Source organism: Sciurus vulgaris (assembly GCF_902686455.1).
Source record: "Sciurus vulgaris genome assembly, chromosome: 13".
Taxonomy (NCBI): Eukaryota; Metazoa; Chordata; class Mammalia; order Rodentia; family Sciuridae; genus Sciurus; species Sciurus vulgaris.
In genome coordinates, this window is record NC_136474.1 from 25,028,281 (window position 1) to 25,050,494 (window position 22,214).

The window sequence follows — 22,214 nt, forward strand, 5'->3', positions numbered from 1 at the left end:
CAGGAGGCTGAGGCAGGAGGATCACAAGTTCAAGGCCAGGCTCAGCAACTTAGTGAGGCCCTAAGCAACTTAGTGAGACCTTGTTTCACAATAAAAGGGCTAGGGATGTGGCTTAGTGGTTAAATGCCCCTGGGAGTTCAATCCCCAGTACAAAAAAAAAAAAAAAAAAAATCACCAGATATATGAAGAAGACAAAACAGCATCAAAACCCAAGTAGAACAGCTAATGGGGCTATTCCTAGAAGAAGCAAAGAAATGAAGTAGATGCATAATTTGAATAGATAACTGCTAGGAATTCCTGAAGTGCTCATGCACATACCCCACTTAACACATATTTAAAAAATCACTGTGAAAACCAAGCAGGATAATATATAATAGAAGACCACATCTAGACATATTGTACAACTTTTAAAAACAGGAAAGATTTAAAGGAGATAAAAGGACAGCGTAGAGCTGGGGCTGGGGCTCAGTGGCAAAGTGCTGGCCTGGCACATGTGAAGCCCTGGGTTCCATCCTCAGCATTGCATAAAATAAATAAAGGACCACCAATAGCTAAAACAGAAAATTTTTTTAAAAAGACAGAGTACTTCAAACATAATTAAATTGGCAGCTTATTGTTCAACAGAAGACAGAACATAATTGTTTTAAAATATGAATAGAAAGCAAGTGCCAGCTTAGAAGTACATACTCCCTAAGAGTCCTTCAGAAATAAAGGCCAGGGCTAGGGAGGCAGCGCAGGCTTAGCATGCATGGGCCCCAGGTCCAGTCCCCAGCACCAAAGGAATTTTTTAAAAAGGCACAACAATGACATTCACAACAAACAAAAATAGAATTTGTTATCAGCAAATTCACACTAAAAGAAATATTAAAGGGAGTTCAGAAACAAGAAAGAATATGACTCCAGGGGGAGACTTAAAGGAATAAAAAGAAAAAAGTAATAAACAGGGTAACTCTGTGGGCTGATTTGGATGAAAATGGGCTCTGCAACTCCACCCAGACCTCAAATGCAGGCATCCCTAGGTGTGAGGAAGGGACACCTGGGGCTCCTGTTCTAACTGCTCCCCTTGGTCTGAGTGGTATGAGCACTGATCCACTCTGGCCTTTAATCCAGGAGTTATTACATTGTCTTCACATCTGGCATAGAACATTTTAAATCAAAAAGGATCATTAGAGATAAAAAGGGACATTTCTTAAAGTTTCAGTTAACCAAGAAAACCGTAACAATTCTAAATTTTAATGCATGTAAAAAAGACCTCAAAATGTAAAGCAAAAATCAGTAGCTGTAAAGGAGAGACAAATTCATAATTATTCTGGAAGGTCATGGCACACTTCTTTCCATGTCTGATAAAAAAAAAAAAAGATTAATTTATAGAGAATGGGAAAGAAAAGGAGGAGTACTTTTCCAAGGGTTCAACTATATTTTTCCTCCTAAGAAAACTACAGTATGTCTCGTGGTAATCTAGCACGCACATAACAAATATGTAGAAAATGTACTATAAAAATTGGAGGGAATGAATTCTAGGTTTTGAAGCCCATTTTTTCTCAATTTGTCCCTTTTCCAAACAGGAATCAGTAAGAAAGTGCACTTTTCTGTGAACAAAGTTGAGGCTTCATAGTGCTGTTATCTAGGTCTGGGTACTTGTGCCAAGTTCCATGACTGGCACCAGCCATGAAACAGGATGCTGTTTGCATCACTGACTGCTTCAGGAATACAGGCTGGGGTCACATTTTAGGCTCCTGGGATCTATTAACAAGACATACACATTAAACGCTATAAACAATAAATAGTGATTTCTAAAAAGTGGCAGAGGGGAGTTGAGTCCTATCTTTGTGTTGTCAGTGTCAATTTTCACAAAAACTTCTAATTTCTTTTCATTACAGACCTGAATTGATTAACTTCCATCTTGATTTCAGTGTCCTTTGGTCACTAAGACAATGAAAAATTTTCTTACCACTCTATTCCTTATGAAATGTTTTTTGGTCAATATTGAAAAGTTTTGTTACCCAGGGCATGAGAAATTCAACAGCCCTGAATTTATACAGCTGCTTACCAAAACAGTGAAATGGGAAAGACTGTCATCTTTACTCCTTTACTCCTGGGTGATACTCCCACCTGATCCTCCTGCCTCAGCCTCCCGAGTAGCTGGGAGTATAGGCCTGCACTGTGGTGTCTGGCTTTTGCATCTTCGCTATTACTTGCAGGGCCTGACAATCTGTCAAGTAACCAGGCCTGGCCACGATACACTGTCTAAACACTTCCTCCAAAGTATCTTCCCAGATGTATTGTGGACATCAACTATGCAATGCAGACGTTCGTAATTCCGACTAGACAGAAGTCAGCGTGTAGGCCGTGGTCACCTCCTGTTTCCTAGTCAAGCTGTGGCCTATATCCCCGCGCCATGACTGTGGCACTGGGCACTCTACTCCCCCAGTGTCAGACTTCTGAGGTGCGCTGTGTTGACTCGTGAGTTGTGCCTTCCAGTGTAAGGCTTTCCCAAAGTCGCTGCATGTATAGGGTTTCAGTTTACCATGAATTTTCTGGTGTTTAATAAGATTTGATCTGATGGTGAAGGCCTTTCCGCATTCAGCACACACATACGGCTTTTCTCCTGTGTGAATCCGATGATGCTCGTGGAGCTGTGACTTTTTAATGAACGACTTCCCACAGTCACAACACTCGTAGGGTTTCTCTCCGGTGTGGATTCTCCTGTGTCTATTTAAGTGTGACTTTTGGATGAAGGACTTCCCACATTCAGTGCAAACATAGGGTTTCTCTCCCGTGTGAATTCTCTGGTGCATAATTAGTGTTGATTTTCTTGCAAAGGCTTTCCCACATTCACTGCACGCATAATGCCTTTCTCCAGTGTGGGACTGCTGATGTATGTGGAGGCCTGACTTCCGAGTGAAGGCTTTTCCACAGTCACTGCATTTATAGGGCTTCTCTCCGGTGTGGATCTTTTGGTGTGTGAAGAGATTCGATCTGTCCGTGAAGGCCTTTCCGCATTCGGCACACCTGTAGGGCTTCTCTCCTGTGTGGATCTGCTGATGCACATGGAGCTGTGATTTCTTCGTGAAGGATTTCCCACAATCACTGCATTCATAGGGTTTCTCTCCAGTGTGAATTCTCTCATGAGTGATAAAATGGGATTTGTGGAAGAAGGCCTTCCCACACTCATTGCAAACGTAGGGCTTTTCTCCTCTGTGAATTCTCTGGTGCATACTTAGTGTTGACTTCTGAATGAACGCTTTCCCACACTCCCGACACTGGTGATGTCTCTCACCAGTATGGCATTTCTGATGGATCCTGAGCCGTGACTTCCAGGTGAATGATTTTCCACAGTCGTTGCATTTATAGGGTTTTTCTCCCGTGTGAATTTTCTGGTGCTTAATGAGATTTGACCTGTCAGTGAAGGCCTTCCCACATTCGGTACACGTGTAGGGCCTCTCTCCAGTGTGAATCTTCTGGTGTATGATGAGATTGGTCTTGTGAGTGAACACCTTCCCACATTCTGAGCATATGAAAGGATTCTCTCCTGTGTGAATTCGCTGATGCACGTGGAGTTGTGACTTTTTTATAAAGGATTTCCCACAGTCGCTGCATTCATAGGGTTTCTCTCCGGTATGAATTCTTTCATGCGTGATAAAATGGGATTTCCGGATAAAGGCCTTCCCACATTCAGCGCACACGTACGGTTTTTCTCCCGTGTGAATTTTCTGATGCATACGTAGCGTGGACTTCCTTGTGAAGGCTTTTCCACACTCGGGACATTCAAAGTGTTTCCCTCCGATGTGATTTGTTTTAATTACGCTGACGCCTGAATCCTGTGAGAAGTTTTCCACACGTTCACTGTAGCCATAGGGTCCTTCTCCAGGATGGTTTCTCTGGCACCGGAACAGGTCGGGCTTCTGGCTCAATGCGCTTCCGTATTCACTACATTTACAGTAACTTTCCTCATGGGGAGTTTTCTGATGACCGGACTGAAGGGGAAGAGCCCTCCCAAATTCCTCTGCTGCAGAAACTCTTCGAGGAACAGCACGCGGGGGCTTAGCGGTGAAGACGGCAGCACACTGACCGCACTCGCGCGCTTTCTCCTCGGCGTAAACACTCCGCTGTGCAAAGAGGCAGGACTTCTCGGCGAAGACCTTGACACACTCAGAAAACAGACGGAGCTTCTCCGAAACAGGCCGAGAGAGCGCTTGCTCGCGACCTCCCAGCTCCCGGCAGCGCCCGCCTCCTCCAGCGTTCACTTCTGCCTGAGGCTCCGCGTGAGCAGAAGCACCCTCATCCTCCGAGCTGGGCACCTCCTGGTGACTTTCTGATGCGCCGTTTCTCTTATGATTAGGTGCGCCTGCAGCGAGCTTCGGGGTCTTCCCGCAGGAGCGGCCAGGAGGGAGTCCTTTGCGATGTGCGCTGATGTGCCCGATGCTCCCAGCCTCCAGGGACCCACAGCGCCTCTCCTCGGCCAGCGCCGCCCCAGTGCTGAAGACCGCGCAACCTAAAGGCCCGCTCTGGTGTGCCTCCTGTCCCCCTCTCCGCTTGTCATCTTGCCACAGTTCTACAACGGAACAGGGGTCATCTCTCATTAAGAGATTAATTCTCTCAAACTGGAAAGAAACGTCTTCAGAGAGTCTCTGTTGTGAAGTCTCAAAACCAGTATCCCCATCTGAAAAGAAAGAAAAGATTAAACTGACTCAGAGAACAATCAATGGAAGACAGAGGACTGATTCTTTTGAGTTAATTCAGGATGAACAGAGAAATGGGACATGCACTCAAAACATAACAAATATACACAATATGTAAAATATACATAAACATGTATGTATATTACTCTGTGTAATACAAGCACAATAATATATAGCAATCACATTAACACAGTACATTTACCTTGGGATAAACAACAGCATTTGGAGGTGCTGTTCTAAGTTCTTTATTAAACTTTATCACAACCCTTTGATGTTGGTATTTTTCCCATTTTACAGATGAGGAAATTAAGCCACAGAAAAGTCTAATAACTGCCCACATCAAATGACTGGTAATTGGGAAGGAAGAGATTCAAAGTAAGCAAATGTAGAAGGGAGGAAGGTGCCAGAAGAACAAAACGCAAATCTGTGGCTTAAAAGAACTTTTCTGGTTTTGTTTTCTTTGTGATGCTGGGGATAGAGCCTAGCCCCTGAGCGTGCTAAGATCATGCAGGGTGCTCTGCCCACCTCACCACAACTCTGGGAGGCGATTTTTCCATTTAACTTGGAAGTGAACACATGAATATTCCCAATCACTCATACTTAAATTTACATAGATGTGTATTTCGGCATATGCATATTGCACAAAGTTGAAACTTTATAAAGATTTCACATGGTTATCTTTATAATTACTCTCTCTGGCCCTGTGAATTGATTCCAGAAGAAAGAATTTTAAAAACCTTCTGAAATAGAGCAAAACAACCTCTTCTGCCTATAGATTAAATTCAAAAGACATTAATTTTTACCAAGTATTTTCTACGTAAACTTTTTTTAGAAGTACAGTGGCAAAAGGCTTGGTTATCATATAATGTAGCTTTTCTCTGAATTTCTGTGGAATGGAGAATAAGAGGAGGGGACAAGCCAGGTATGCTGTATTACATTCAATTCAAGGAACAAGAGAAACCTGCACACAAAATATAATCAAAGGATCAGATGCAGGGGAACATTAAAGAAAATGTCAAAATGAAACAGACATGGTTTTGGAAACAACAGAGACAAACGTGCATTATGAAAGGAGGCCGTGTTATTTCTTTCACTTGCAAACTCATTAAGAAAGGAATGTGTCATAATTTAGATAATAAGTGACTTCAGTTTTGCTCCATACAGCTACTACGAGATAAACAAAATGTATAGTGGTTTAAGTAATAAATCTATCAGGTGCATCTAAAGTGAACTAGTAAAAAAAAAAAAAAAATGAAATCAACATATTCAAATAAGGTTAGAATAATCCAGGCATGAGAAAATGTAAGTTTGGCAAATGAGAAATGTATGGTTTTAGGCAATACCACTGGAAAGTAAGAAGAGGGCATCCAAATTACACACACACACACACACACACACACACACACACACAGGTACTGAGCATTAAACTCAGGAGCACTTAACCATTGAGCCACATCCCCAGCTCTTTTTTATATTTTAGAGACAGGTCTCATGAGTTGCTTAGGGCCTCATTAAGTTGCTGAGGCTGGTTTTGAACTCACCATCCTCTTGCCTCAGCCTCCTAAGCCACTAAATGATATTTTTTCTAAGAGAAAAATTAGCAGAAGAGCAGAATGAATTGTTTGAGAAGGTAGATCAGAGGGGAAAGCCAAAAACCATGTAGAACAGGGAAGATTCTGGAAAGTCAGTCACTTGCTTGTAGTAAGCTGCACTGGGACTTGTCTTCCCTTATGCAGGCAGCCACCCAATGGACCCACTCTTATATACAAAAGGCATCAGTACTCCTGGGCACTGCATAAAATGAGGCCAATGCCTGGCTAAGACACACAATGGTCACAGAGTACCAGTCATTCCCTAGAGCCAAGCATCAGTCACAGCTGGAACCCAGACATACAATTCAATGTGAAACACGGAAACAGTGCAGGGCTGAGACACATGACCAAGAGCAAATTTAAGGAAGGCCCTCACCCTTTACACCTGTCCCTAAATAACAACTGCAACTTCCACACTTTAGGTTGCTATGTACGTGGCAGAGGCAAGGTGCAGACTCGCCAGCAGGCAGCAGAGCTGGGAAGAGGAGGAAGACCCCTGTGGTGGTCACTGTCTGAACTGCCTGCTTACTGCCCAGCTTAATGCGAAGCACCTGCAAGGGAGAACTGGTCCAGCCCAGATGTGGGTCAGATGTCAAGAGTGATAGTGGGACACACACACTAAGGGGTACGAAAAGGCTTTTTTATGCAACGAGGCTTTGGGGACAACCCCAAGCAGGTCCAATTGTGGCCTGAGAGAATAAGGAAGGAATCAGGTCTGGGCTCTTCTGGTGGTTGCAGGTAGTGCTGGCTGACTCCATGTTCCCAAAGGAGGGAAAACCTGAACTTTCTTATCATTTTGTCCAGATGTGGGGTAGAGGGGGAGAGAGAGAGGTAAGGCTTAGAAGATGCCAATAGCCAAGCATCAAAAATGAAGTCAGAGTCTATGACAAGATACAGATGAATGCTAAACACATCTGTCATTAAAGAAACACAAGTTAAACAATAATTAGAAGTTGAAATCCATTGGGTTAGCCAAATTATTAGAAATGTGGATAATACTAAGTATAGTCAGGGATATGGGGAAACTAATACCCTTGTACAATGCTCAGGGGATTGTACAAGGAAGAGAGTCAATCCAACACAGTGCCAACACTAAGTCATATTATCTGTTAGTATACTCAATGACAAAGCAATCCTATCACTTCTTCCTGAGATAGTCTCATTTCTTGTAAGAACAGTGCTTGAAGAAATTTATTACAATACTGTCTGTAGTAACCAGGAGCTAGACAATTAAAACGTGGTGTATGTGTCTGTGCTACAGAATGCTATGCAGCAGTTAGAAGCAATGAACTAGAAAAACACATTGCAATGTGCCAATTTAAAGAAAGAGAGACAGAAGGAAAAGAGGAGGGGAGAAAAAAAGAAACTAACCATTTCTATAAACTAAACATACCAACAATTTGGATTTTACCCTACCCCACAAGTTCTAGGGCAGACAGTACACGTGTTAAAAGCAGTTGCCTCTGGGAAGGATAAAATGAGTATGGGGAATGGGGGTTAAGAGGAATAAGTAAGAGAGGGCCCTTGAACACACTGACGAGTTAATTAACTCAATCTCCTGCAATAAGGTACAAAAGCTTCTTTTGAACTATCAAAAGGAGAAAGATCAAGTCAGTGCTGGGTTGCACTAGCCAGGCAGGAAGAAAATGCCCACAATGCCCACAAAGTCAACTGTGAAGAAGAGCACAGACTATAAAATAAGCCCATCCAGGTGACAATTCTGAGACACAAAGGAAAAGAGAAAAAAAAGAACAGAAACCAGGGAACAGGAGTGTGGCCGGTGGTGACTTTTAAAGAAGGCAGATCTATGGGAGTTTGAATGCCTAAGAAGAGGGCCGAAGCCCTTGCTGAAGGCAGAAAGAACAGAGGTTTTCTATGGAAAGGATAAAAACGGGCCAGAGGGCATGTCCCAGGCGGTGTAGGCTGAGACGTCACGCACAGTGCTGGCAGCCAGCACATTCCCTCCTGAGAGATTAGCACTGGTACGGTCATCAGTGGGGAGCGTGTACAGTTCCAAGGGGACAATGTCAGCTCCCTCAAGCAGTTCTGAAAACTCAGAGGTAAGCAGAAAAGTCACATTAAGGGCACTTCAAAGCCAGCTTTCCCACCCAGCTGCAGGTGGGCTGAGGCATCGCCCGCTCTTGGCTCCCCGCTCACCTGGACAGCTCTGCCCTGAGCTCTCACCATGCAACAGGCACGGCTCTCCTTGCTCCAAGTTGAAGATGACTTCTGGTTTGGGAACTGGACAGCCTATTAGGAAGACATGACAGAGAAGGTGTTTCAGAGGCCACACAATGAAGCACGCCATGTGCTTTCCAAAAACACCCACTGGGAACAGAGGCATATGCACAGTAGTAAAGAGATGATGGAGAACACGGGGCAAAACAAAGACAAAGCCATTGCATGGTCCAGATGCCTGCGGTCTTTGGGAGCTGCAGAGGCCTCCGAACACCCAGATTTCAGGAATTCCCCTACGAAAGCAAAGGCGCTCCCCTGGCTGCGGCCCGTCCCCGCCAGGGCTGTGCTCACCCACGGAGAGCAGGGTGAGGTAGTTCTCCAGCATCACGTCCCTGTACAGGCTCCTCTGGGCAGAGTCCAGGTGCCGCCACTCCTCCCTGCTGAACTCCACGGTCACATCCGCGAAAGACACTGGTCCCTGTGAAAACAGATCCGAGTCAACGCAAAGGATCAAGACTGCAGCATGGGGACAAGATATTTAGGAACTTATTTTTATTTACTAGGTTATAGTATATAAGTTCCCACTAAATACCTATGTTTTATTTTGTTGTTGTGATTAAAAAAAAAAAATCCTTTAAAAAGTATCATGCTGGTCCTTCTGCAGTATTGATGATAATAATCTTTTTAAAAAACTATATGCTGGTTACATAGAAATAAGCTGTGAAAATTCATCAATCTTCATACTTCTCTGTGTGCTCCATATTCCATAACAGTTGACTTGAAGACGATATTTTGCCATACACTTTATATTCAATGATCCACTAAGCCAATTTTTTCTCTAAAAAAGAATTAAAATAAGGCTTTTCTTTCAAAATAGCTTGGTATTGGCACAGGGATAGATATACAGACCACTGGAATACTACTGAGAATCCATAAATAAACCTTTATAATTGTTGTTAATTACCATTTTCTAAGAGTGTCAAAACAAATTGTTTTTGAGACGGTCTTGCTTTGTTGCCCAAGCTGCTCTCAAATTTGTGGGCTTAAGCAAGCCTCCTGCCTCAGCCTCCCAAGTGGCTGGGACTAAGAAGCACATTGAAATGTTTTTACATTGAGTAAAAACTTACACTTTAGCTAAAAGGGGTATTGGGTATGGCAATGGTTTCTTAATATGAGACCAAAAGTACAAACATCCAAAGGGAAAAAATAAAATTAAAATTTTTGTACTTTGAAGGATACCATCAAGTGAATAAATGACTTACAGACTGGGGGACACATTTTTCAAATCATATATTTGATAAGGGACTTGTACCTAAAATATACAAAGAACATTCACAACCCAATAAAAGACAACCCAATTAAAAAATGGGCAAATGATCCATTATATATGTTTCCAGTGAAGACATACAAACAGCCAATGAGTGAGTGAGTGAGTGAGGGAGGGAGCGAGGGAGGGAGGGAAGAAGGAAGGAAGGAAGGAAGGAGGGAGGGAGGGAGGGAGGGAAGGAAGGAAGGAAGGAAGGAAGAAAGGAAGGAAGGAAGGAAGGAAGAAAATTTTAAAACTCAAATTTAAGACTTCACTTCAGTGATCTCAACAGCAGAATGAACATCCAAAGGAAAGAATCAATTGCCCTGAAGACAGATCAATAGAAGTTAACTAGTCTGAACAAAAGAAAGAAAATATATGGAAAAAATGAACATAGCCTAAGGGATCCATAGGATAATCACAGAAGATCATTCTAGTACTCATTTCATTTGAGGACTAGAAGGAAAGAAAAGATATAGGATGGTGAAGTGAAAAAAAAATTGAAGAAATAATAGCTAAAAACTTTCCAGATTTAAAAAAAAAAGGTATAAATCCACAGAGTTCAGATGAGCAAGTCTCAAACAGGAAAGCATCAAATAAACCCATGCCCACACATTACAATGAGATGTATGAAAATCATATTCAAGAAAAGAATCTGAAAGCAGCCAGAGGGTAATCATATGTTACCTGTAGGGAAATAGCAACTGAATGAAAGAGGATTTCTCATAGACTACAGACTCAAAAGGAAGTGGCACAATCGTTTTCAATTGCTGAAGAGAAAGAACTGTTGATATAGAACTAAATATCCAATGAAAATAAAATAGGCACTGTTTAAGTTCTCTAGAGGGAAGAATGCCATGTGAAAACACACACACGCAGAGGAAAGATGGCCATGTGACAACAGAGGCAGTAGGAGTAACACAACTACAAGCCAAAGAACATCAAGGATTTCCAGCAACCACTAGACAAAAGAGACAGCAGGGCCCTACCAATACCTTGATTTTGAACTTCCAACCTTCAGAATTGTGAAAGAATAAATCCCTGTTGTTTTAAGCCACCTCATTTATGAAGTTTGTTATGATGGCCCTAGGACACTAATACAAATATCTAACATACAAATATTTTTGAAAAGCAGGAATGGTTATATTCATGTTAAATAAAAAAAAAGACTTGAGAGGAAAGAAAATTATTGGGGACATTTAATATCTTAGTTAGTTCAGGCTGCTATAACAAAATACTATAGACTGGGAGGATTAAGTAACAAATATTTATCTCTCATTTGGAAGCTAGAACTCTAAGATTAAAGTGCTCAAAGATTCCGTAACTGGTGAGAGCCCACTTCCTGGTTTGCAGATGCCCTCCTTCTTGTTGTATATTCTCATGGCAAAGGGAAAATGAGCTCTGATCTCTTTCTCTTCTTATAAAGGTACTGATTTCACATGGGGTTCCACCCTCATAACCTTATCTAAATCTAATTACCTCCCAAAGGACATTTGTCCTGAGACTATTATATTTAGAGTTAGGTTCCAACATGAATGCTTGGAGGACACAAACATTCAGACCACAACACAATGATAAAAGGGTCAATTCAGTAAGAAGTCAAAACAATCTTAAATATGTATGCTCCAAACAATAAAGCTGCAAAACTAATAAAGCAACAATTGGTAGTACTAAAAGGAGAACGAAGCCAGTCCATAGTTGCAGTTGGAGACTTTGCCCCCTCAACATCTGTCAGAATAACTAAAAAATCTCAATGAATTTAAAGGAACTGCAGTCAAACAGAGTATATTCTCGTACACAGTGAATTCGAACTAGATATTGGTAGTAGAAAGATAACAGGAAAATCTCCACCCATTTGGAAACTAAACAATACATATCTAAATAATGCACAAGTCAAAAAGGGAGTCTTGGGGAAATACAAAAATTATACTGAATTGAATAAAAATTTAAAGTATCAAAATTTATGGAATGAAACTAAAGCAGTGGTGAAAAGAAAATTCATAGTGATAAGGCTTACATCAGAAACTTCTCAAATCAATCACGAGATTTCTGCCTTAAGAAATGAGAGAAAAATATCAAAACCCAAGGCAAGCAGAGGGGGAAATAAGACAGATAAAAGCAGAAATCAATAAAATTGAAAAGGTAAAAATATAATGGAAATCAATAAAATTTAAAAATATTCTATGAAAAGATCATTTATTGGTATTTATTAAGGAACTATTACTGCTACTGAACTGTGGCCTCCAAAATTTCATGCCGACACCCTAAACCAGTATGACTGTATTTGGAGATAGGGCTATTAAGAGGTAATTAAGATTAAAAGAGGTCGTATAGGTGGGGTGGGTCCTACCCTGGTAAGACAGGTGGCACTAGGCCGAGAGCCCTGAACTCATCTCCCACAGTTGTTACCAGGAGAGCCCAGCAAGACTCTGCAAGGAGGAACAGCTTCCTCTTCCTCCTACTCACTTTCAGCCCCCCAATTCTGACTCAGATTTAAACTGGAGTCCTGGGAAACATGACCACCATCAGATCCACCCTCAAACCCAATAAAAGTGGAGCCCCAGCTCTCGGTGACATGGATGGTGGCAGTTTCCTTTTCTTCTTGGCAAATACCCTCACCTACCTCAATGGAGGTGACAGTGCCACCTCTAGCTCTATGCCCCCTAAAACAGCTGTCACCATCACTAGCCAGAAAAACCACTGCCTCGGCCCACCGCCCGGTCCTCAGGATGGGTTGATGCCAGAGATCCATGGTGGTGAAAATTCGGGCAATGGCGAAAATTGGGGAGGTACTGATGAGAAGGGGCAGCTGGGCTCAATAGGGTCATTCTTGTCTGTGAGAAAAGAGCAAAAACCAACCAACCAGCCAACAACAGAAGGAACAGCCAATCTGATGGTTTCAAAGAAGAGTCATTTCTCCCTCAGGCAGGCACGCACTGAGGAAAGGCCACGTGTGCACGGTGAGAAGCCAGCCATCTTCAAGATAAGAAGAGCACCCTTCCCAGAACTTGACCACGCTGAGCACCTGAACTGCCAGTTCCAGCCTCCAAAACTGAGAGAATAAAGTTCTGAGTTTTTATCCACCCCATCTCTGGTACTTTGTTATGGCAGCCAGAGTAGACTAAGACAACTGCAAACGACTTTACACACATTTGACGACTTAGATAAAAGGAATCAAATTCCTCAGAAAATGCAAACCTCAATATTAAATAAATAATAAAGAAATTGAGTTTGCCATTTTAAAACTTCCAAAAAAAAAAAATCTCTAGACTTAGATTTCTCTGGAGAATTCTACCAATATTTAAAGAATTTCACCAATTCCACACAAGGTGTTGCAGAAAACAGAGAAGAAGGGAATATTTTTCAATTAATTCTATGAGGTCAGCACTGCCGAATACAAAAACTGGACACACAGTATAGAAAAAGTAAACACAAATTATAAACAATCTCTGGCAGAATAATCAATATGAAGAACACATTCCAATTCATTTTATGAGTCCAGTATTATTCTGATACCAAAACCCAAACCGGGAGGACTGGAGTTGTAGCTCAGTGGTAGAGTGTTGACTAGCATATGTGAGGCACTGGGTTCAATTCTCAGCACCACATATAATAAACAAATAAAATTAAAGGTCCATCAACAAGTAAGAAAACCATCCCTGCAATACCCCAAACTGGCACAGGGGGTGGAGGAGAGAAACACAAAAGAAATAAGAATGATATCTCTCATATACACGATATGAAAATCTTTAACAAAATATTGGTTAAATACAATATATAAAAAGAAGTAGCTGTCATGACAAAATAGGATTTATTCCAAAAAATGATAAGTTGGTTCAATATGACAAAATTAATCAATGTAGTCTACCATATCAACAGGTTAAAGAAATAGAATCACATGATCAAAAAAAAGCATTTCACATAATTCAACACCTATTCATGATAAAATCTTAAGTCTGCTTCAAGGGGCGGTCCTTGGACAAGCAGCCCTGACATTCTTTGGGACCCTGAGTAATGCAAGCTTGTATTCCAAGAACCAGAATCTGAATTAATGTACAAGTAAAGCCTGAGAAGCTCTGCTTGACCAGATGACAGGAGAGACCCTGCAGGTGCACTGTGAGCAGGTCACACTGAGGACCCGCCCAGTCACCATTCACCTGAAGATCTATCAAGATTTTCACAAACATCAAGAGTGAGGAGATTGGCATCACGGATAAAATAAATCACCTGTTAATATAAACCACACGTCCATTCCCTATTGTTATGTCTGTCAGGAAGATCAGAAACAAGGTTATATGTAGTTCAAGTTCACAACTGTGTGAGAACACATAACTCACATATAGCAATATTCCAAACTTGACTTAGAACCGGTAGTCTCCATTTTTTCTCAGTTTAGATTCTATCTGTCTATACCTGTCCATCTTGCATACAGTGTGTCAGATGCCTACTAAAATTCACTAGGAAATTTTTCAAAAAAGGAAAAAATAAATAGATGAACAAATAAGAACTCACCAGGGACTTGCTCATTTTGGGGTCTTCTGGAAAAGGGGCAGAGATCTGAGAAAACAGATGGGCAGAGGTACAGATGAGAGCCAGAAGCATGCCAGTGTCACATATGGATACATTTGTCACTTAGTGCTTACGCATCTATGACCCCAAGATTTACTTCCAGACTACATCATTAAAAGACCATCTAACACTGCACAAAGGCAGGAGTCTCACCACTACATAGCCAAAAACAAAGAAAAGCTACAAAACCCTGACGATAACTGTAGACTAATTAAACACTTTCTAGGACCACAGAAAGACATGTTACATAAAATTGAATTATAGAATAATATGTTAAACTGCTGGGTAAATATAAAAAGATGTACCGCACAGTACGATTCCACTCTCACTGTACTATGATATGTTTACTTGTCTGTTCATACACATGCATACATGCACAAATACACTCATGTACATACAGAGAATATTATCTGGAAACAAATAGACTAACATGTTAACATAATACTTGGGTGACCGTAAATTTATAGGTAACTTTAATATTTTATATTTTTTTGTTGGGCAGTACACAACAAAATAACTGTTTTAAAGGCCATATTATCCTCCTGATGATTCTAATCGGCTTCTGTTATCGCCCCAAGTAGGGAAAATATCCACAAGAAATACCAAAAAGGGAGCTTTTTAACCTTCTCACTGTTTCTCCTCACATATAGAGCTTGAAAGAGAACTTTCAGTGGACTTTGTCTCGGCCACAGTGCAGCAAGGGGACCCAGTTCTAGTTAGCAGTGAGCCTTAGGACCTGGCCAAGTCCCCAAAGGTTCTTACGACAGTTTTCCAACATAAAGAGAAACTGAATGATTAGCACAAGGATAACCTCTACCTTGTTTCAATAATCAGCATTTTGCCCAATTTGCTTAATCTTTTCATACATACACATATATTTTAAAAATGTGTGTGAAGGATGGCAGAGTAAGAACAAAAGATGCCACAGCGTGTAAAGATTATTTTGAGCTAAGAGCACCTGAAAAATTGCAGATGCAAGAAGGGCAATCTAGTTCCACTTCTCTTCAAAACAGAGGCTCAGTGCCCCGTGGGGGAAGATGCCACACTGGAACAGGAGAGAAGAAACTGTTGGACCGGAAGCCCAGCCAAGAGAATTTTGTTCAGACCTTGTTAAAATTATCCATCCCTTTACCTCCCCTGTCATCCAGTCACTTTTCCACAACTGCCTCTCTTTGTCCAACCTGACATAAAAGCATTAGTTTTTGTCCCTTCATTGGGTCTTCACTTCTTTATGAGGGTCCCATGTCACATGTCATTTACATTAAATTGGTATGCTTTTCTATTAAACTGTTTAATGTTAATTTAATTTTCAGGCCCAGCCCCCCCGCTCCTGCAAAAAAAATAAAACCCTAAGAGAGAAGAGGTAAAACTGTGCTTTATTTCTCTACTTTGCTTTTGTTGAACAATTTGAAAATTGCAGAGGTGACATTTCAGGTCTAAATACATCACATAAATCTCCTAAAAATCATTATCATGCCTCAGAAGAGATGGTAATTCTGTAATATCAAGCTAATATTTGGCTCACATTTGATATTTCCCAATTATCCCCTAACACATGCTTTTACTGACTGTTTGGGAGCAGGGTCCATATACTGGGGCTGGGACGTGGCCAGTGGTACAGCTGTTACTGGCATGCATGAGGCCCCGGGCTCTACACCAGTTATCACCAAAAAAAGAAAAAAAAAGAAAGAAAAGAAAACAAAACATACGTTGGCTACCATGTCCCCTTAAGGACCCTAGCTCCATTCTTTCAATATTTTTTCCTGACTTTTAAAATTCACTGCTCCTAAATACAGTCTGTAAAATTTTTTTGAAAATGTACGGCTTCTTTGAATTTTTATATCGGATATATTCTGATTAGGTATACTTTCCTAATGTAAGCAAATTTTTCATTACTTTGCTAATACTTTACATAAATATTAGTTATACAGTTTAATGCATGTCCTATATTTTCCACACCTGTGCATCCATCACTCAGATCATGATATGGAACATTTATGGACCTTTTGAAAATATTGGGTATCAAATTATTATTTTTGAAATCTGTAAATAGAGGAGGAAAAAAGGCATTTTTGCTACCTTTCCTATATGACTGAAACTTAGGGTAACTCAACACTTGGTGAAGGAATTCTTCTCTATGTACTTATGCCAGCTAAGAACTAAAAGTAATGGCAGAAATGGAATATGTCCATTGGGCAACAGTGGATGTAGGAAATGACCATCAATGGCTGCTGTATCACAAAAAGGGATAAGCCGACATGTCTCACAATGGAGACATAGTAACTGGAAGCCGTCTTGCCAAAAAGGTAACAAAAAAAGGAATTTTAATCCAATCAAACCCCTAAATCTACTATTAAATAAACTTAAATTTGGCCTGAAGCTGCCCCCATATCTTGAGTCCCTACACAGAAGACTAACTGAGTGTGCAAACAAGCCAAAGCCTAACTTAAGAGTATAAGAGCCCAGGGAGGTGGCATGACTGTAATCCCAGAGGCTCGGAAGGCTGAGGCAGGAGGATCCAAATTCAAAGCCAGCCTCAGCAATGCACTAAGCAACTAATGCACGAATGCACTAAGCAACATTGAGACCCTGTCTCTAAATAAAATACAAAATAGGGTTGGGGATGTGGCTCTGTGGTCAAGTGCCCCTGAGTTCAATCCCCTCCCCTACAAAAAAAAAAAAAAAAAAAAAAAAAAAAAAAAGAGTATAAGAGACAGGCACGGGACACACCTGTAACCCCAGCAACTGGGAAGGCTGAGGCTGGAGGATGGCAGGTTCAAGGCAGCCTGGTCCTTGAAGCAAGATTGTCTCAAAATAAAAAATAAAAAAGACTGGGGATATTATCCCATGGTAAAGCGCCCCTGGATTCAATCCCCAGTATTGGGAGGATAAAAAAAAAGAGTGTAACCGCCAACTTTCAATCGCAAGCAGCTGACTTATCACATCATACCCCAATAAGACAGATGTCTAGCTGTAGCCAGTCAGGTGATGTCTCAACTTTGGTTCTGTGTCCCAATGGCCAATAAAAGCTCAGTACTCACACTGCTGAGCAGAGCTTTCCGAATTCCCTCTGGTTCTGAGTGCTCCCTGATTCAAGAATCATTCTTTGCCCAAATAAGCTCTGCTAAATTTAATTTGTCTAAAACTTTTAACAGTACCTACCAATCCAACACACAAAAAATGATGTTTTAAAACACACTGTGATTTTTTAAATATTACAACAGTACTATGTTTTTTTAAAGTAGTTATCTTTAGAGTTACACACTGAAATATTTATGGATGAAAGGACATAATGCTGAGATTTGCTTCAAAATAATCCAGCAGAGAAAAAAACCTGAGGGAAGGTGGGGTACAGGTGACGTGGTCAGGTACGAGGTGATGGTTGTGGAAGCTGGTTGAAGGGTACAGACGGGTTTATTATACACTCCTCACATCACTTCTGTATGTTTGAAATTCTCACAGTGGAAAGTTTAACAAGTCGCTTTTTAGATAATGGGGAATTTGGCTACGGATGATCTTAGGGAGTTCCTGTGACTTTTGTTAGGTGGGTTATGACATGGCAGTTATGCAATGGCAGGGAATCCAGGGCAGGTGGACCTGTGTGCCAATGTATCCGGGAATGAAAATACTCTGGTCACAACAAAGCAAGTGAAAAAGAATTAGCAAAACATCGCTGGCAAATGCTGGGAGCTGCTGAGCCTGGTGACGTGGGTATATTTGAGTTCATTGTATTATTCTGTTTACCAAGTTCAAAAATTTCTAGATAGGCTGGGATATAGCTCAGTGGCAAAGCATCTGCCTTGCATTCGCAAAGCCCTGGGTTCTACCCCCAGTTCCAAAAAAGACAAAGAAAATTTTTTTCTAGATTAAATTTTTCTTCTTTTTATTTGTTTTAATTAGTTATACATGACAGTAGAATGCACTTTGATACATCATATAAAATGGAGTATGATTTCTCATTCTTGTGGCTGTACATGATGAGAATTCCACAGGTCGTACAGTCATATATGTACACAGGGTAATGGTGTCTGATTCATTCTACTGTCTTTCCTATCCCCCTACCCCCGCCCTTCCCTTCACTCCCCTCTACCTAATCTAAAAAACTCTCTTCTTCCCTAGCCCCCCATCAAAATCTATTATTTACAAGCAGATCACCTAAAACAAACAGGCAGATGTAAAATAAAGCTCTGAACAATAAAAGTGAAAGTGACTATGATGTAAATATCAAAGTGGAATTCAAGGTTAAAAGTACTTTCCTGTTTAGAAAAAAAAAAAGAATTATATATTAATGCTATCCAATAAATGAAAAATATCTAAAATGCATTAACCATTAGGGGTGTGTGTGTGTGTGTGTGTGGTGTGTATGCCCCTCCCCCAGGTGTGACACAAAATTAAAGAAAAAGCACACAGTACAACAAAATGATCTATCCAAGTGAGAGGGTTTTACTGTATTTTTATTGTCTCCTGAATATTCTGAATCAAGGAGACCAAAATCAGGAGAGATTTGAAAAATTCAAACAAGTCAAATTTAATAAACATAAAATAATTTTGCCCAAAACAGAGAAAATCTTAATAAATTTTAAAAAGTTGAAATTTCATAGTGTACATTTCCTGAAAATACAATAAAATTAAAATAAGCAATAAAACATCTTAAAAGTATAGAGATGGAGAAACTCTCCTAAATAGCTCAGGATAAAAGTGGAATATCACATTGAATTTATACATTTCATAGAAAGAGATGTAGTTAGAGGCGGGCATCTTCTCAGGAAGGCGAGTGAATGAACAAACGATAGGAGGGACTTTACAGGAATTTAATACTAGACATTCAAAACAGATCAGGGAATCAGGAGGCAGGATATAATAAGACAAGGAAGAAATCCCCAGTGCCCAGCCATGACCACAGGCACAAGTCAGAACAGTGCGTACGAAAACGCAGTCAAAGGATAAAGGGAATCAAAGGAACCCGCATTTTTAGGAGGGCTGAGGCATGTCTGGGTGTGGAGAGTTTAGAGGTCAAAGACACTGCTTGGCCCAGGTGGTGCATGTCATCCCAGTGGCTCCAGAGGCTGAGGCAGGAGGATCACGAGTTCAAAGCCAGCCTCAGCAAAGGTGAGGTGCTAAGCAACTCAGTGAGACCCTGTGTCTAAATAAAATACAAAATAGGGCTGGGGGAGTGGCTCAGGGGTCGAGTGCCCCTGGGTTCATTCCCTAGTATCCAGTCACCCGCCAAGAAATGATATAGTTAGAGAAACTTTGTAACCATAAATGTTTCCAACGGTATCCACCTAAAAGTTAAGGGGCCAAGGATGTAGATCAATGTTAGAGCACTCGCCTAGCGTGCTCAAGGCCCTGAGTTCAATCCCCAGTACCAAGACACACACGAGGGAGAGGGAGGGAGAGGGAGGAAAAGAAAAGAAAAGAAAATCAAAAGGGGGAAAAAGAAAGTGACTAAAGTGAAAAAGAAAAAGAAAAAGAAAAAAAAAAAAAAAAAAAACAGTATCTGAAAAGAAGAGAAGGCCATACATGTAATGACAGGGATGGCCAAGGAACCGCTAACCTGGACAGGAACGGGAACAGACCAGGCAGGCACCTGGAAGCTCAGGCGCAACCCAGGGCAAAGCATTCTTGAACCCCTAGCAAACACCTGCGGCGACGAGACGGGATGGACAACGGAGGTCAAGATCGACGTCACCGACCCTCGGACCCGCGGCCAGAGCCTCGGCGGTCCTCCCTCGGGTCCGCGCTCAAGCCCACGGCCGTCAGTCCCCACGGACCCCGCAGTCGCTCCATCCATTCACACCCATCCCAGACGACCCGACCTGTGGTCCAATCCGCTCCCCATCGCTGACCGATCCCTCATCACGGATGCCAGAAGCCCTTCTTCCCCTAAAGCCCGGACGCTCCATCCCCTCACTCACCTGTCGCTCGCCCACACTCTCATTTGCCTTGGACGGTCACAGCAGTCGCAGGAACTAAAACGCAACCTACTCCCTTTGACTCCCCCCCCCGCCTTACCCCAGCAGGACTCCAGGGGCGCGGCCTACGTGTGCGCATGCTCAGGAGCGGCTTCACAGACGGAGGTTGCCAGTAACCAACATGGCATTCTGCTAAACTAGTTCCTGTTCCGGTGTAATGGAGGAGGGGATTTCATGCCAATATGGCGGCGCCCATGCTGACACGAAGGCTTGTGGGCGGCCATGTTGGAGTGATACAGTGATAGTAGGACTGAGCTGCCTTCAGAAAAAAATTGAGGTACACCCTCTCCGACTACGTTAGAGCACAACCAGAGCCTGTCACAAGTCACTCAATGCATGCAAAAAGACAAGAAAAAAGTATCTGAAGACGCAAAATTAAAAAGCATCAGAACCAGACTCAGATATGGCAGAAATGTTAGATTTGCCAGATCAGCAATAAATAACTATAATCATTATGCTCAGAATTCTAATGGAAAAACTATACAAAATGTCAGAGCAAACGGATAATGTAAGCAAAGGGATGGAAATTCTAAGACTCAAAATGAAATACTAGAAATAAACACTAGTTCATTTAATAGAAATGAAAAATCTCTATCAGCTTCATCAATCAACTGGACTCAACTGAGGAAAGAATCAGTGACTTTAAAAATATATCAACAGGAGTTGGGGAGATAGCTCAGTTGGTAGAGTGCTCGCCTCACAAGCACAAGGTCCTGGGTTCAATCCCCAGCACCGCCAAAAAAATAAAATAAAATAGATATATCAACAGAAAGTTCTGAAAATTCAAATCAAAGATTTAAAACAATCAGAATTTCCAAGAACTGGTGGGACAATTACAAAAGGTGTGAAGGTGCATAATGGAAATACCAGAAGGAAAAGAGAAAGGAGCAGAAGAACTATTATCCAGTGAATTACCCTCCCAAATATTTTTTTAAATCTCATAATATAGGAAAAAAAATAGTGAAGGGACAAATGAAGATGAAATAAAAATCTTTTGTTTTTTTCTTATCCTTAATTGATGTAATAGATAATAGTTCATTTAAAATAATAACAGCAACAACAATTTGACAAAGACCTTTCTTTTAAGATCAGGAACCATACAAGATGCCCACTTTCACCACTTCTATTCAGCATTGTACTGGGAAGTCCTGCCAAATCAAATAGACAAGAAAAAGAAATACAAAGCATCCAAGTGGAAAAGAAGTGAAATGGCTACTACTTCCCGACATCATGATCTTATTTATAGAAAAACCTAAAGACTTTCCCAAAATTCCAAGATAAGATATTGTCAACTTTGGTTCCTTTTAAAGTCTCTTTCCTTGGATTGCAGATAGCTATCTTCTTCCTTTGTTCTTATGTGGTTTTACATTTGGTGGTGTCTCCCTGTGTGTCTAAATTTCTTCTCATAAGGGCACCAGATTGGATTTTAACTTGTTCAGTTTTTTTTAACAGCCCGGTCTCCAAATACAATCATGTTCTGAAGCACTGGACCTGGGACTTCAACTTGTGAAGTTTGGGAGCATGTAATTGAGTTCATATCATTCTCTCCTCTGGACTCCCAATATTTATGTTCTTCTCGTGTGCATACGCCCACATCTCAATAACCCAAAAGTCTTAACTCATTTTTACATCACCTCTAAGTTCAATATTTAAATATCATCTAAATAAAATGTGAATAAAACTTGAGGTATAATTCATCCCAAGGCGAAATTCCTCTCCAGCTACAAACCCATGAAACCAGGAAAATGGTCTACCTTCAAAATATAGCAGTGGAAAAAGTACACAATAGTCATTCTTGCAAAAAGAAGAAAGGGATCCCAAGAAAGACTGGAAGCCAGCAGGGCAAATTTCATTAGATTTTCAGGCACTACTATAATCCTCGTTGGTTCAACAATCTCCTGGAGACACAAGA

At 41.2% G+C, this 22,214-nt stretch overlaps 1 protein-coding gene across 2 annotated transcripts; it reads right to left on the reverse strand.

The window, feature by feature from the left end:
* Positions 1-226: 226 nt before the first annotated feature.
* On the reverse strand, positions 227-20,354 carry ZNF484 (zinc finger protein 484). Of its 2 annotated transcripts, XM_079109432.1 has the most exons (5): positions 20,246-20,354; positions 14,271-14,315; positions 8,804-8,930; positions 8,432-8,524; positions 227-4,663 (listed from the first exon to the last, which is right to left on the reverse strand). In XM_079109432.1, the coding sequence occupies exons 2-5, from the start codon at positions 14,283-14,285 to the stop codon at positions 2,325-2,327; spliced, it is 2,574 nt and encodes an 857-aa protein (XP_078965558.1). In that variant the 5' UTR covers positions 14,286-14,315; positions 20,246-20,354; the 3' UTR covers positions 227-2,324. The 2 variants fall into 2 exon arrangements, with proteins under 2 accessions (XP_078965558.1, XP_078965559.1); XM_079109433.1 differs by lacking the exon at positions 14,271-14,315 and having other exon boundaries at positions 20,246-20,341.
* Between the last annotated feature and the right edge of the window lie 1,860 nt (positions 20,355-22,214).

What these genes read in the sequence shown, in the direction of transcription:
- ZNF484 (XM_079109432.1), bottom strand. An exon ending in CCTCACCCTGCTCTCCGTGG is followed by an intron (nt 8,525 to 8,803) that starts GTGAGCACAGCC and finishes TCTTCCTAATAG; the next exon opens with GCTGTCCAGTTCCCAAACCA. An exon ending in CTCAGGGCAGAGCTGTCCAG is followed by an intron (nt 4,664 to 8,431) that starts GTGAGCGGGGAG and finishes CTTTCTTTTCAG; the next exon opens with ATGGGGATACTGGTTTTGAG.